Source organism: Ostrea edulis, chromosome 1 (assembly GCF_947568905.1).
Source record: "Ostrea edulis chromosome 1, xbOstEdul1.1, whole genome shotgun sequence".
NCBI lineage: Eukaryota > Metazoa > Mollusca > Bivalvia > Ostreida > Ostreidae > Ostrea > Ostrea edulis.
The window spans coordinates 72,974,821-72,991,017 of NC_079164.1; the positions used below are offsets into that span (position 1 = coordinate 72,974,821).

At 34.5% G+C, this 16,197-nt stretch overlaps 1 protein-coding gene across 2 annotated transcripts in view; it reads right to left on the reverse strand.

Moving 5' to 3' along the window:
- Window positions 1-16,197, reverse strand: part of LOC130053070 (stimulated by retinoic acid gene 6 protein-like) — a 29,180-nt gene that overhangs the window by 7,687 nt on the left and 5,296 nt on the right. For both annotated transcript variants that reach the window (XM_056159630.1, XM_056159642.1), the window contains exons 2-12: window positions 13,145-13,256; window positions 11,341-11,423; window positions 10,200-10,330; window positions 9,759-9,879; window positions 5,621-5,669; window positions 5,341-5,451; window positions 4,865-4,950; window positions 3,962-4,091; window positions 3,648-3,771; window positions 3,115-3,272; window positions 2,573-2,621 (exon numbers count right to left, since the gene is read on the reverse strand). In XM_056159630.1, the coding sequence (XP_056015605.1) occupies window positions 2,573-2,621; window positions 3,115-3,272; window positions 3,648-3,771; window positions 3,962-4,091; window positions 4,865-4,950; window positions 5,341-5,451; window positions 5,621-5,669; window positions 9,759-9,879; window positions 10,200-10,330; window positions 11,341-11,423; window positions 13,145-13,256 (1,154 nt within the window). The remainder of the gene's footprint in view (window positions 1-2,572; window positions 2,622-3,114; window positions 3,273-3,647; window positions 3,772-3,961; window positions 4,092-4,864; window positions 4,951-5,340; window positions 5,452-5,620; window positions 5,670-9,758; window positions 9,880-10,199; window positions 10,331-11,340; window positions 11,424-13,144; window positions 13,257-16,197) is intronic.

Here is a 16,197-nt window from a genome sequence, read left to right on the forward strand (position 1 = left end):
GGCATCGGAAATGCACAAGCCGAGTTGCGCAAGGAATGGGCATAGAGGGAACCGGCAGAAAAGTTTTCAAGAATTATCAAGCAGGGAGCAAAATTTTGCGTACATAAATTTCAGCCGACTTAAATCCTTTGTGACCTTGACATTTAACCCTTGACCAAAATCAATAGGCTTTTTTGTCTCATGAAGGGCGATAATCCATCTAAGTTTAATTGAGATCCTATAATTTGTTAAAAAATTATAGTGCAGAAAACAAAATTTTCTCCAAATTTCAGTCTATTTATAGCCACTGTGACTTTGACCTTGTGACCCCGGAATCGATAGGCTTCTTGTCTTACTTAATCGATCTAAGTTTGATTGAGATCCTATAATTCGTTCAAGAGCTATGGTGTGGAAAACAAAATTTTCTCCAAATTTCAGTCTATTTATAGCCAGTGACCTTGACCTAGTGACCCCAGAATTGATAGGCTTCCTCATCTTACTGAGGGTGACAATCCATCTAAGTTTGAATGAGATCCTATAATTTGCTCAAGAGCTATGGTGCGGAAATGAAATGTTGATGCGTGCCCGCCTGCCCGCCCAAAGGCACTTCATCAGATCATAAGCCGAGTTCGACTTCATCGCAACTCCGCTAAAAATGAAACACTAGTCAAATAATGTTATTTATTGCCAAGGTATTTGGGATATTATACTGTGGCTGAAACAGGGGGTGAATGAACCTGACAGTATGGAAAGCATATAGTGGAATCAGACTTGTGATGCTGGAAATCTATAGTGATTAATAAACTATACATGTACAAGATCCATAACTCTTTTTTTTTCAGTTTGTGAGGGAGAATCCTCATGTCTCTTTCATCTGTAGACAAATAAACAATGTGTTTTGACCAGAGCAATTTCCAATCCTTTTTGCAGCATAAATTCAACATTGTGGCAACTGGGTTAAACTTTGATAGTGAAGTAATACATGGCAGCACCTTATCCCATGCTCTTAAAATTTCTGTTTGACACACTCATGACATCCACTCAAACATTACAGAGTGCAGCAAAATCCCATTGTAATAGGGGATTCAAAATGGATAACTGGTACAAAATATGGTACATACTATTCAAAAAGGATAATGAATTTGACATATTGATGTCTTAGAAAAGGAAATTCCGACATCGGGGCTCTAAGCGTTTTCAAACATTGTCATTTGATAAAAGTGTTCTACATTTTTAAAAATAGAGATTAATATGTCTTTACATACATAGGTGAGAAAGTTTCCATTATTCCTAGCCGAGACATACCATGTATGCGCAAAAAATTCATAAACAAATATCACACTACTCACGTAGAAAATGTGGACCTTACCGTCAGATCATCAAGCGCAGCGAAACACGCCATTTCGAGATTATAGTCGGTAACAGAAGTGAATAAGGTACACTCATTTTGTATCTATTTTGTGACTTTCTTTATTAAAAGGAACAGTTCTTTAATGTGTAACGTGCAATTACTACGTAATTCAATAACTTGAAGCATGAAGCAGTTTCACTTTGCCACCGGATATAAGAAATTTTATTTCGTATTCCGATCCCAATCGAAAGTTGTTGACTGGGAATGACGTGTTTTAATTCAATCTACATGTAACATCAAGCATTTTTTATATCACATTAAAAAAAAAAACCCAAATATATACACATACACAATGTTGTAGGGTTATTTCTTGTAAATTTTCTGAGGTTTCGCACTAAATTCGATATTTCGCGCCACGGTGTCAATAGGGCTTGTGTGCAGTTGTCGTTCGTTTCCCTATCAATGTTTATAGGTGACGCTGTGCTACAAACGACAATTTTCAACCTTATCTTTTATTTTTCTATGTCTATCAGTATCAATTTGATCGAAATCTTGTATTCAAATTGATTTGAATACAATATCATTGCATTTATTTACATGTCAATTATCAAAATTAGATTAATTCAGAAAAGTTACATGGATTATTTAATGGCGGATGTTTATAAAAGTTTATGTTGATTTACCTAGGAGTAAATCAGCTGACACAGAACCCCCGCTGACGACCACTATACAAATCAATACAAATTACTGCGCAGAAAAGTGCGTGATGACCCAGGGAGATTGAACATAGTTCAACTCCCAAAAAGTCTATGAAAATTACCTATCTACTGAATAAAACGTATACCACATTAATCATTAGAAAACAAAGTTAATAAGGATATGCTCCAACTGTGTTTAACGCCCCTCTCGAGAATATTTCACTCATATGGATACGTCACCACTGCCGGTGAAGGGTTGCGAAATGTAAGCCTAAGCTCGGCGCTTACGGCCTTTGAGCAGGGAGGGATCTTCATCGTGCTACACCTGATGTGACACGGGGCCTCGTTTTTGCGGTCTCATCCGAAGGACCGCCCCATTTAGTCGCCTCTTACGACAAGCAAGGGGTACTGAGGACCTATTCTAATCCCCACGGGACTCAGAATATGAATTTTCTACACGCTAACAACTTCCAATGCTATTTCCTAACAATCATATATTCAAACGCTTTACAGACTACTTCTCTAAACAGAAATCATTACTTACTTCCAAGAAGGTGGGAAACCTGCGTTCCGGCATACATTAAGGACTTGGCCTGCAGATATAATATACGAATCAGATGCAAGTGATTAGTAATTATACCTTTATCTTATGGTAGGCTTACTTTGGACACATGTGTTGTTAAAGGAAATTTTGTTGTACTGGAAATTTCACGTACACACTTTTTTATCCTATTGACCGCGTTACCGTCCACGTGACAATTTCCATTTGATAAACATAATTTGATTCATTATTAACGTTTCGTCCATTTTATTTGGAAGACTTCAGAACATTAATCCCAATATTGGAATTGAACTGAGGGTTGGGGGGGGGGGGTGGCCAAGGTAAATGTGCATTTTGAATTTTACATATACAAGTTCATATGCAATGGATAAAACGTATTTGAGTTAAATGAGTTTAAAATATAAGAAGCAAACCTATTCTACACTGCTTTAATGTAATTACAAATATATACCAAACTATGAATTATCTGTCTCAATCATTCATAGAATGGACAATGCGCATGAAATATCTCGAAAAGTACTGGCCATCATTTCACCACAATCCATATTTAAGCACTTCTTTGGAATGAAGGACTTGTCTCCCCTCCAGATCTGGAGCAGATGTTGTTTCTGAGAGAAATAGATCATAACCATCATTGAAACGATGTATACAACGGACAGTGCCTGAGCTACAATGAAGCTAACTGAAAAGAGAAAAATCAGTATTATGATTCCGTTGAAATTAATACAGTTCAGGGGCCCGCTTTGCAAAACAGCTTACGACAAAGTCGCAAGTCTTAAATTCTATTACACAGTTATTACTTTGAATGAATGAAGTAAAACTTTTCTAAGGCTTAATTTTCAACATTTTTGTTAAAAAAATTAGCATTAGAGGTGAATGTTTTTACAATAAACTGTTAAATTCCATTATGTAAAGTTGGTCGTAAGTCGTAAGTTCTTTTGTAAAACGCCCCCAGTACAAATCAATTACACGTCCTTCAGATCGACAAAGACTTTACATCTTTTTTGAAAATCCACACTAAGCTGTGGGTGGAGTGGAGGAAATTCGCATTACTTACAGTAGACAGTATCCACATACACATCCACCTTCCCCAGTGATACATTGAGTGACCTCAGATATCCATTGAAGCCGTTTTGTAACTTGTATAGTACATTAGATGCTTCCACGAACAGTATGAAGAACTGCCAGAAACAAATAACAACCATTTACATTAGTGTTAGAAAGCAATACATGTCATAATCACTTTAAAAGTACTCATTTTTGGAATTTCTGATTTTAAATGTGAGAAGAATAAACACTTTTATAATTCTTTTCCATATTTACTTTTTAAAATACCAAACATTTTCTATATTTTGTGCAGAGTTAGCATACCTGATAAAAACTCAATAAAACGACAAAATTGACTGTCACGGTCCGCATTGTACAGCGGCGGAGATTGTTCTTCAGACAACATAGTTTTGTCTCGTCCAATAACTGCCGTGTTCTGTTCTTCAACTTATCTCTAAAAATACATTTGAGGTTTTGATTTGAAAAAAGTGGTACATATTTTGTAATTATAGAATAGTTGCAAGAACTGCAATTCACATTTTCTAAGCATTATGCATGAGAAAGACTTTTGAAATTAAATCTAGTTATAATTCCTTGTAAATCTAGATATGATTATAATGATTAGTGACCATATGTTCCATGAATAACATTATAAATGTAGTACATAACATGATGGGTAGTGACTGGATATTATCTTTCATAGGCGAATCCAGGAATTTGTCAGGGGGGGGGGGGGTCTAGCACTTGATATTTTGAACGTACTTTTCATAACCTCCACCCCTACTCCCGTTTACCATTTGCTAGTGTACATAACACCTTAAGGAGATAATGCGACTATTTTTTTTTTTTACACATAAAAATGCTTAGTTTTACTAATTTCCAAAGTTCTAGTCATTCTAATCTCCATAGTCAGACCTTATTTCGCAATGGGGAAAAAAGAGAAAAAAGAAGCTATTGAAAGGTTATTCCCAATAGGCTGGGGCCGCCCCCTCGGGACCCGCCCCTGTCTTTATGTGTACGTATTTTTCAACGGAGCTTTCTTGAGAAGTTGTCTTTTACTAACAAGACTTGTATGGTATTCCCTCCTATTGACCTCAGTGCAATGCTATATGAGCACTGCGATGTTTTATATGCCGAACTCTATCTTTTATTCCCTATATGATTTATGAGATATTGATCACTGTTTGTTATCTTCACCTTTCATACATACATTGTATAAATACATACCGCAACCCTTGGCTCTCCACCTCTGTGTCTTTATCTAATAATTCTCGGACGTGAATATATTGTGGTGATGTTGCATGTTTTGATTTCTGTGAATAGATAGTATCATGAATTTAGGAAAAATCAAACTTTTACCAAGCAGCACTGTTGTACATATAATGGAAAACATAACCATTTTTGTCTATCAATCCAAGAAAACATTACCATTTTTGTCTATCAATCCAAGAAAACATTACCATTTTTGTCTATCAATCCAAGAAAACATTACCATTTTTGTCTCCATGTATCAAACCACGACAGGTGTCATATTTTGAGAATCGAACTTCCTCCTGGCAGAGAATGATAATTTATCGAACCTCCTGTCTATATTAGATCCGATACTTTTGGATGTTACGTGTTGTTGGATCTCTCTCTCTCTCTCTCTCTCTCTCTCTCTCTCTCTCTCTCTCTCTAAACGTATATTACATGAAAATACCAACCTGTTTTGCTCTCCCAGTAGCGTATTTGTAGATTTGATAGACAAGTTTGAATGCAAATACACACAAAAGGTATCCTTCACACACAAAGTAGGGCAAATAACCACAAAATTCCTGTTTTAAAAAAAAATCTTTTAGATGATAAGGAGTCTGATATACGTCATATGCGATACATATAACGGTATCCAAATACGTATATAAATATTATACATGTACTTAAAAATTGGCAAAATTTACATTTGATGATAAAACGATTTCATCAGACAAATGAATGGATACTTACAATCACATTGTTTACACAAAATGTATATTCCGTCAGAGATATTAGGAACCTGCAACAGAAACATACCCATATATAGATATATCCAATCAAAAAAAAATATTACAGTAGAACATCAATATACATGTCACTATATCATATGAATAGAACCAGCTGAAGCAATACACCTATATAACTATATCTCATGTAAATAACATGTTACAATGACACACCTATATACATGTAACTATATCTCATGTAAAGGACCTGTTACAATGATACCCCTATATAACTATATCTCATGTAAAAGCACCTGTTACAATGACACACTTATATACCTATATATCATGTAAACAACATGTTACAATGACACACCTATATAACTATATCTCATGTAAAGCACCTGTTACAATGGCACACAAAAATAACAATATCTTATGTAAACAACATGTTACAATCACACCTATATAACTATATCTCATATAAACAACATGTTACAATGACACACCTATATAACTATATCTCATGTAAACAACATGTTGCAATGACACATCTATATAACTATATCTCATGTAAAGCACCTGTTACAATGACACACCTATATAACTATATCTCATGTAAAGCACCTGTTACAATGTCACACCTATATAACTATATCTCATGTAAACAACATGTTACAATGACACACCTATATAACTATATCTCATGTAAACAACATGTTACAATGACACACCTATTTAACTATATCTCATGTAAACAACATGTTACAATAACACACCTACATAACTATATCTCATGTAAAGCACCTGCTACAATGACACACCTATATAACTATACCTCATCTAAAGAAAATGCTACAATTACACACCTATATAACTATATATCATGTAAAGCACCTGTTACAATGACACACCTATATAACTATATCTCATGTAAACAACATGTTACAATGACACACCTATATAACTATATCTCATGTAAAGCACCTGCTACAATGACACACCTACATAACTACATCTCATGTAAAGCACCTGCTACAATTACACACCTATATAACTATATATCATGTAAACAACATGTTACAATGACACACCTATATAACTATATCTCATGTAAAGCACCTGTTACAATGACACACCTATATAACTATATCTCATGTAAAGCACCTGTTACAATGACACACCAATATAACTATATCTCGTGTAAACAACATGTTACAATGACACACTTATATAACTATATCTCATGTAAAGCACCTGTTACAATGACACACCTATATAACTATATCTCATGTAAACAACATGTTACAATGACACACCTATATAATTATATCTCATGTAAAGCACCTGTTACAATGACACACCTATATAACTATATCTCATGTAAACAACATGTTACAATGACACACCTATATAACTATATCTCATGTAAAGCACCTGTTACAATGACACACCTATATAACTATATCTCATGTAAACAACATGTTACAATGACACACCTATATAACTATATCTCATGTAAAGCACCTGTTACAATGACACACCTATATAACTATATCTCATGTAAACAACATGTTACAATGACACACCTATATAACTATATCTCATGTAAAGCACCTGTTACAATGACACACCTATATAACTATATATCATGTAAACAACATGTTACAATGACACACCTATATAACTATATCTCATGTAAAGCACTTGTTACAATGACACACCTATATAACTATATCTCATGTAAACAACATGTTACAATGCCACACCTATATAACTATATCTCATGTAAAACACCTGTTACAATGACACGCCTATATAACTATATCTCATGTAAATAAAATGTTACAATGACACATCTATATAACTATATCTCATGTAAACCACCTGTTACAATGACACACCTATATAACTATATATCATGTAAACAACATGTTACAATGACACACCTATATAACTATATCTCGTGTAAAGCACCTTTTACAATGACACACCTAAATAACTATATCTCATGTAAAGCACCTGTTACAATGACACACCTATTTAACTATATCTCATGTAAAGCACCTGTTACAATGACACACCTATATAACTATATCTCATGTAAACAACATGTTACAATGACACACCTATATAACTATATCTCATGTAAAGCACCTGCTACAATGACACACCTATATAACTATATCTCATGTAAAGCAACTGCTACAATTACACACCTATGTAACTATATCTCATGTAAAGCAACTGTTACAATGACACCTATATAACTATATCTCATGTAAAGCACCTGTTACAATGCCACACCTATATAACTATATCTCATTTAAAGCACCTGTTACAATGACACACCTATATAACTATATCTCGTGTAAACAACATGTTACAATGACACACCTATATAACTATATCTCATGTAAAGCACCTGCTACAATGACACACCTATATAACTATATATCATGTAAACAACATGTTACAATGACACACCTATATAACTATATCTCATGTAAAGCACCTGTTACAATGACACACCTATATAACTATATCTCATGTAAACAACATGTTACAATGACACACCTATATAACTATATCTCATGTAAAGCACCTGTTACAATGACACACCTATATAACTATACCTCATGTAAATAAAATGTTACAATGACACACCTATATAACTATATCTCATGTAAACAACATGTTACAATGACACACCTATATAACTATATCTCATGTAAAGCACCTGTTACAATGACACACCTATATAACTATATCTCATGTAAAGCAACTGTTACAATGACACACCTATATAACTATATCTCATGTAAAGCACCTGTTACAATGACACACCTATATAACTATATCTCATGTAAAGCACCTGTTACAATGACACACCTATATAACTATATCTCATGTAAAGCAACTGTTACAATGACACACCTATATAACTATATATCATGTAAAGCACCTGTTACAATGACACACCTATATAACTATATCTCATGTAAACAACATGTTACAATGACACACCTATTTAACTATATATCATGTAAAGCACCTGTTACAATGACACACCTATATAACTATATCTCATGTAAAGCACCTGTTACAATGCCACACCTATATAACTATATCTCATTTAAAGCACCTGTTACAATGACACACCTATATAACTATATCTCGTGTAAACAACATGTTACAATGACACACCTATATAACTATATCTCATGTAAAGCACCTGTTACAATGACACACCTATATAACTATATCTCATGTAAACAACATGTTACAATGACACACCTATATAACTATATCTCATGTAAACAACATGTTACAATGACACACCTATATAACTATATCTCATGTAAAGCACCTATTACAATGACACACCTATATAACTATATCTCATGTAAAGCACCTGTTACAATGACACACCTATATAACTATATCTCATGTAAACAACATGTTACAATGACACACCTATATAACTATATCTCATGTAAAGCACCTATTACAATGATACACCTATATAACAATATCTTATGTAAAGCACCTGTTACACTGACACACATATATAACTATATCTGATGTAAAGCACCTGTTATAATGACACACCTACATGTATATAACTATATATCATGTAAAGCACCTGTTACAATGACACACCTATATAACTACATATTATGTATATCTCATGTAAACAACATGTTACAATGACACACCTATATAACTATATCTCATGTAAAGCACCTGTTACAATGACACACCTATATAACTATATATCATGCAAAGCACTTGTTACAATGACACACCTATATAACTATATCTCATGTAAAGCACCTTTTACAATGACACACCTATATAACTATAGCTCATGTAAATAAAATGTTACACTGGAGTAACATACACATTTAGTTCTAACTGCAAGAAAAAATTCGTTTCAACCTATGTGTAGCATGCGAAGTCGGTCTACAGTCATGTATACAGTGTATATGTGATGTAATAATTTGTAGATTTCGATATACATGCATCGTTATCTCTAACAATCATATGCAAGGTAAATGCAAATAAAATAGTAAAGCAAAGAACTACAGATTGTAATATGAACAAAGAAATGAAGTCATTAACCAATGTTGGCATCAATGCCGCTTGCTTTTGTTACTCACAACATGGAAGTGTACAGAAATCCAATGATCGGTGGTCCAAATTTGGATGTAGAGTTCACACAGGCAAACAGTGGGTAGTATGATATTCCCATAGAAATAACATATTGCAACAGGTAAAAGGCTTGCAAAAGAAAAAGTTCAAGATGTATAATAGTGACATGTTCACTGTTCAAGACAACAGCATTACATAAGATCTGAGCTTTCTCTGACTACTGTTCATGCAAGATCGACGCCCCAGTTCTTCATTATATCATGAAAAGTGTTGTCATTAACCGTGCATTACAAGAACAATTTATCATATGCTGGTATTTGAATAAATGCTGACACGTTCATCCATATAAACACGATACATGAACACAAGATATAGAACGTGCAAGATCAGAGAATGGCATCATGCAGATTCCTAGGTACTTTATACTCGACGAATTTATGAATACGTACGTGCTAGCCATGGTTCAACATTTGCTGACTCGTCTTTGAAAAATAGAATGTAAAATAAATAATTGATGCAGCATCCAAAACAAGCTGCTGTCGGCAATGCATTTTTATTTCCGTCCAAAATGTTGATTGGTCTGTAAACAAAAATTATGATATGAGTTTGATATTCTATTCATTTTTTTTTATTCCTTTTTAGCCCATTTGTAATACCTTCCGGGATTGTTATAATATTAGAATACGTTTTATACATGATAGCCGTGAAAATCATACCGTCACCAATATATTATTTCCACAAAAAATGTACGTCATCAATATTATACTCACGACTAATTTTGTATCCAATAACCTTTTGTGTGGCACACAAAAGATTACTATAACTGTACCCAGGCGACATTTTTGTAACAGCTTTATATCATACCCTACAACTAATACTGTATCCTACTGACATTGATATTGAGCCCTCGACATTATATTATATAGTAACACTCAACACCCCAAGCACACCCCGCGACAATGATGTTACATGTACAGTCTTATATTGTACCCCGCCGATACGCAATTTCCGAAAGATCAGCTCTTCAGTAAATCAGTATTCTATTGAATGAAGACATGGGTGCGTAGATGTACGAGAGGTATGTATATATTATAGGCTGGCTATGAAGATAACGATAAGTTATGAAATTGTAAATTTTGTTTATATCAGCCGTTGATATACATTAAACTGACAATATCAAGATTAATTTGTTTGCGTTAGGCCATTAAATTAGATATGAAATTATTATTCATTTCCTCCTCGACAAAAGCGATACTTTTATCAAAGAAAGATAAAGATTATTGATTTTTGTTTGAGCTATTTTATTTTAGAATTTAAAATACTCAGCAGCTGGATTAATTTGCGTACCCCTGCAGTTCGTGTGGTTGCATGAGAGATGGTAATCATATTGTAGGCAATACATGAACGCAGCGATAAGCATTTGTACTCATCGCGTGTGTACGAAAACATATTTTGTGTTAACCCTGAGTAGGAGTTCAATAAAGGGAAGCAACTATTGGGCAATTCGGAAATATTGATTATTGGATTCGCCAAGTCAATTAATTGTTTCCCCCTTCGATCGCTAGGGTCGCTGCTATATTATATCCTTACACTGGCAGCCCTGGTCTTCCAAACAAAATAGACTTTTTGTATCTTCTCTTTTCCAGAAAAATCAGAATCAGTATGGTAAACACCTGAAATGTGAAAAAATAGCCATATTTTGACTTGATGTATGCCTCATTACTTTAAGGTTATAACAAGCAATTAAACATGCTTAGTTAAAGCAATGAATTACGCTCACGGCGGTTGTGACCGGTCGACAAGGGATGCTTACTCTTCCCAAGCCCCTGATCCCACCTATGGTACAGTATATCCAGGGTTTCATGTTTGCCCAAATCTCTATTTTGTATTGCTTATAGGAGTTATGAAATTGATCACTGTTCGTTATCTTCACCTTTCATGAGAATAATGACTCGTCTTTCGCTTTTTGAAAACAACATTGTTGTCCACCTGGTTTCATTCTTGTATACCAGTTCCACATCCCCGAGTTTACGAAGCGCATTGATTTGTTAAGTTGGTGCAGGCAAGCTGTTTTTTAATGTTAAGTTGAACTTAGAAGTAATGAAACATATTTATGATGACTGGGTCAATTATTAATATTCGTAGGCATAGATCTCCCAATGACTTCAATATTTGGGGTTTGATTAGAAGAATCTTATGAAAGGTGAAGATAACGAACAGTGATCAATCTCATAAATCCCATAAGCAATACAAAATAGATAGTTGGGGAAACACGGACCCCTGGATAGACACACCAGAGGTGGGATCAGGTGCCTAGGAGGAGTAAGCATCCCCTGTCGACCGGTCACACCCGTCGTGAGCCCTACATGTATATCCCGATCAGGCAAACGGGGGTTATCCGTTGTCAAAATCAGTGTGCCACGAACGGTCTAACAATTGGTATGAAACAAGTCAGACAGTATTTGATATGTGATTTATTTTCAGTTACTTTTGTAGTAAACTATTATTTGCGACAAATACCCCTAAGTTTGACGATGTTCGACATTTCTGGTCAAATATAGCGGTTAAATGATAATTATTCAAATAGGTAACCTCAGTAAGTACTATCCGGCTTTCAATAGTCTGGCGCGGTCCCCATCCCTGCCGCAAGCGACAGATGGGGCTTTTGTAGTATTTTCAATACTCAAGAGCTTTTTTACCTTTAGACAATCTATAGATGTATCTTTAATTTCTATTTACTATTCGAGTTTATAATAAATGAAAACCGAATACATAACTTGTAATGAATATTATGAATCGATATCAACAGTACTGACTGGCTACCTAACATGGGTACGTCAAAAAAAACAACCACGAAATCATTAAAAGCTGCGAGTTTTCGGGTCGTACGGGGATTTAATGAATATTTGAAGGTATGTTTGGACACAAGTATAGTAGGAAAATAATTTTTTGAAATAAAATTATGAGATGTCAATACAAGAATACAACGATATGAGGCCTCAACCGTGGTCAGGTTTTTTGTGCGTCGTAAATCGAATGTTTTTAGAAGGGATGGATCTGTAGCTCTCTGATCTGTCCTACTATTTCCTCACAGAGTTACAGTTCTGCAGCTAGGTCAATATATACAATCATTATAATAATATGGTATGTGGAATTTACATTTGTAATGTTTATGCCTTTGTTATCCCTAAACATTATAATGGTCGTAGGGATTTCATTATGAATATACTGCTGTGGTAAACAGTGCGCGGATGAATCCTGATGAATATACTACATCTATTCTAACGTTTGGCTCTTCCTCAAAAATGAAAGTAGAATGTAAATATACTAGTAGATATATTTCTCTAGTGTCATTAACATATAGTTTAGGCCGTGGTGAATTGATAAAAGTTACCCCCAAAGCTGGAAGGAGATCATATCCATATAGCAGTCGTTCAACATCTGCACATGTAATTTGTGAGGACGTATTGGTAGAGTTTGTGGCATATGTGACACTGCTGGATTCTCTGGAAAAAAAAAACAACTTTTGAAATTGAGAGTCTCTTTCTATGCATATGTGTTTTGTTAATGATTGATGTATTCAAATCCTTCAGATTGGTTATTTCAAAATTGTTCCATGCCAAAAAAATTATCATTTTGCAAAAAGGATGGACTTTACTTTCAACGGCTGATTTCGATTGTTACGAGCCGGGGTAATGTATGGAGACACGATAGTGTTATTGATCAGGCTTTTATTCATTGCTGCAGATCGAAGACGTCTATCTTTCTGTTTGTGTAAACTTTAACACTGACCTACATGGTTTTACAACAAAATCGCTAGATGCTAGTACTTCATATTTGCTTACATACCTTGCTTGTAAAGTCTTAACAGATAACACAAGACCATTGGTTCAAGGTTAACTTTTCCAAAAATTTAAATGTATCACATGATACAGCGTATACATGTGTATCTCGTCAAATAAAATGAAGGTCAGTTGGTTGTAAATTTCGTAATGTCCGCTCGAGAATGTTTCACTCATATGGAGACGTCACCATTGCCGATGAATGGGTGCAAAATTTAGGTCTATGCTCGGCGCTTACGGTCTTTGAGCAAGGAAGGATCTTTATCGTGTCACACCTGCTGTGATACGGGGCCTTTTTGCGGTTTCATCCGAATGACCGCCCCATTTAGTTGCCTTTTACGACAGGCAAGGGGTACTGATGACCTATTCTAACTCGGATCCTAACGGGAAGTAACAAGACGGAAAGTATGAATAATGTTAGAAGTTTTGATGCAGGTTGGTGCCCTTACTTTGGACATAGCATGCGAAACACAACTTGGGAGTTGAATTATTCAGTTTATTACTGCATTTTCAAAACAATCTACAATTATATTCGTTTGCGCTCTCCAAATCATTTGATAAAACATATCAAATTAAAACATATTTTATGCTTTGGTCAGTCCAACAAAGTAAGTCTTCACAACTAGGAGGAATCAAGCTAAATTGACAAGATTTTAATCTCCCAGTATTGAACCAAGTATTGAGAGGGAAACAAAGATTCTAATATGATGGCCAAAGATTTATTTATTCCATAAACACGGCATTATTTCCTTTGTAGTTTGTATCGTCCTTAATTTCCATACACCTTCTTTAAGGATTATCTCCGTCATGCATAGCTCTGAGTCTCAGACGAATTTGGCTCCAGTCTTTGGCACTCTGTTTTTCCTTTTAGTTCTTGAAAGTTTATTGTTATTTCGGATTTCCAAAATTTCGGCTTGAGCATCACTGAAGAGATATTATTTGTCGAAATGCGCATCTGGGGCATCAAAATTAGTACCGTACAAGATTTTCATTACAAATGGTATGTTCTACCGCACAGGTCTACTCTTAAATCAACCTATTCAATTTCCGACATTTTATTTCTGTCAGCAACATCCCTGTATTGTATTTGTTATGTAGAAACAGGTGTCATTATAGACAGTTGGGTGTACTTTGTCAGCAATTTTATTAAGATGGGCAAATTCTCGGACATCTTTGAGATGATATCAAAATCCATACTCCATGAATCGAATGTATCCACAATTTGTTTTATATTGATCTGTGTATGTATATCATAAAGACCATGATGTCCAGAAAATATATTTGTTGGGCTCTGTTTGTAGTTTACTAATTTCGACTAAAGTCTCATCAATTGTTTCCATTGTTGCATAGAAAATCTATATGGTAGGGGGCTTACATATACATGTATCCTTACAATGAGAGCAAAATATAATGTGAGACAAAATATTATAACTGAGAATACCTGATCTTGAGCTCCTGCTGCAAATTATATATATATATATATATATATATATATATATATATATATATAACCACTTGTTTGTCATATCATCAACGTTTGGTCATATCATGTACTTTGATAATAAAGTTAAAATGGTTGAATTAAGAAAGTGTATGCCGTCTTTGATGATAGGAATACTATCATTGTATGTTCTAGAAAGGACACAGTATACCGGGTAACACCGAAGCCATATCAACAATAAAAAAAAATTAAATCTTAAAGCCTGCTGGGGAAAAAGTGCGACTTCATTCTTTGGAAAGAATTGCTCGCATAACATTGATTAATGTAAAGGGTACTGAGATTACAAATTGAAGCATCTGCTTTCCAGCAGATTTTCTGATGGAAAAAAAAACAAATCGTGGAAAAATATTCAAAACAAGAACTACATTTTAGTTCGGTAGGAGTGCATTTGCTTTTATTTGCTTTGCCTTTGTTCATTTACGTTTATATTAATCTTACATCAACAATGGATAGAGAAAAAATTATATGACGCATATTACAAATTAATGCGATACCATACGTTATGTTAGTGTCCAAGTCTAGTCAATCTAACAAATTATCTAAAAACCATGGCAACAAAAAACAAACTCAACGGAATTAAATAAACTAAAGCATGATTAACAACACACATGTGTGTAGTGGTATCTTTAACATGATGAGAGACAATGATCACTGTTCACATAGTCTTTAACTATACGGATTTTATACATTTATGCATTATGTTCATGTTAAATATTGTAAATAATGTGAATTTCAACATAATATGCAGTTAGATATACTACAATAGAGTACGGTATTTTACATGGAATTATTACTTTACATGTTTAAAATTATATGAATAAATTCACGTGTTTACTTGTTCTGATCCCGAGATTTCAGTGGTAGACCAATCGTTTCGTAGCCGGGAAGTCGTGAGTTTGAGCCCCGCTAATGCAACGTCAAATCTAAGACGTAAACATGGGTAGTGATTGCTCCTTTACCATTCACTCGGCATTTACAAAGATGGGAATCATTGGTCTTTCGGATATGACCTTAAAGCCCAGATCCCGTGTCACAACAGGCGTTGGTACGTTAACGAACCCCCGCTGTGCGGTATTTCACCTACAATTGGTGATGTCTCACTAT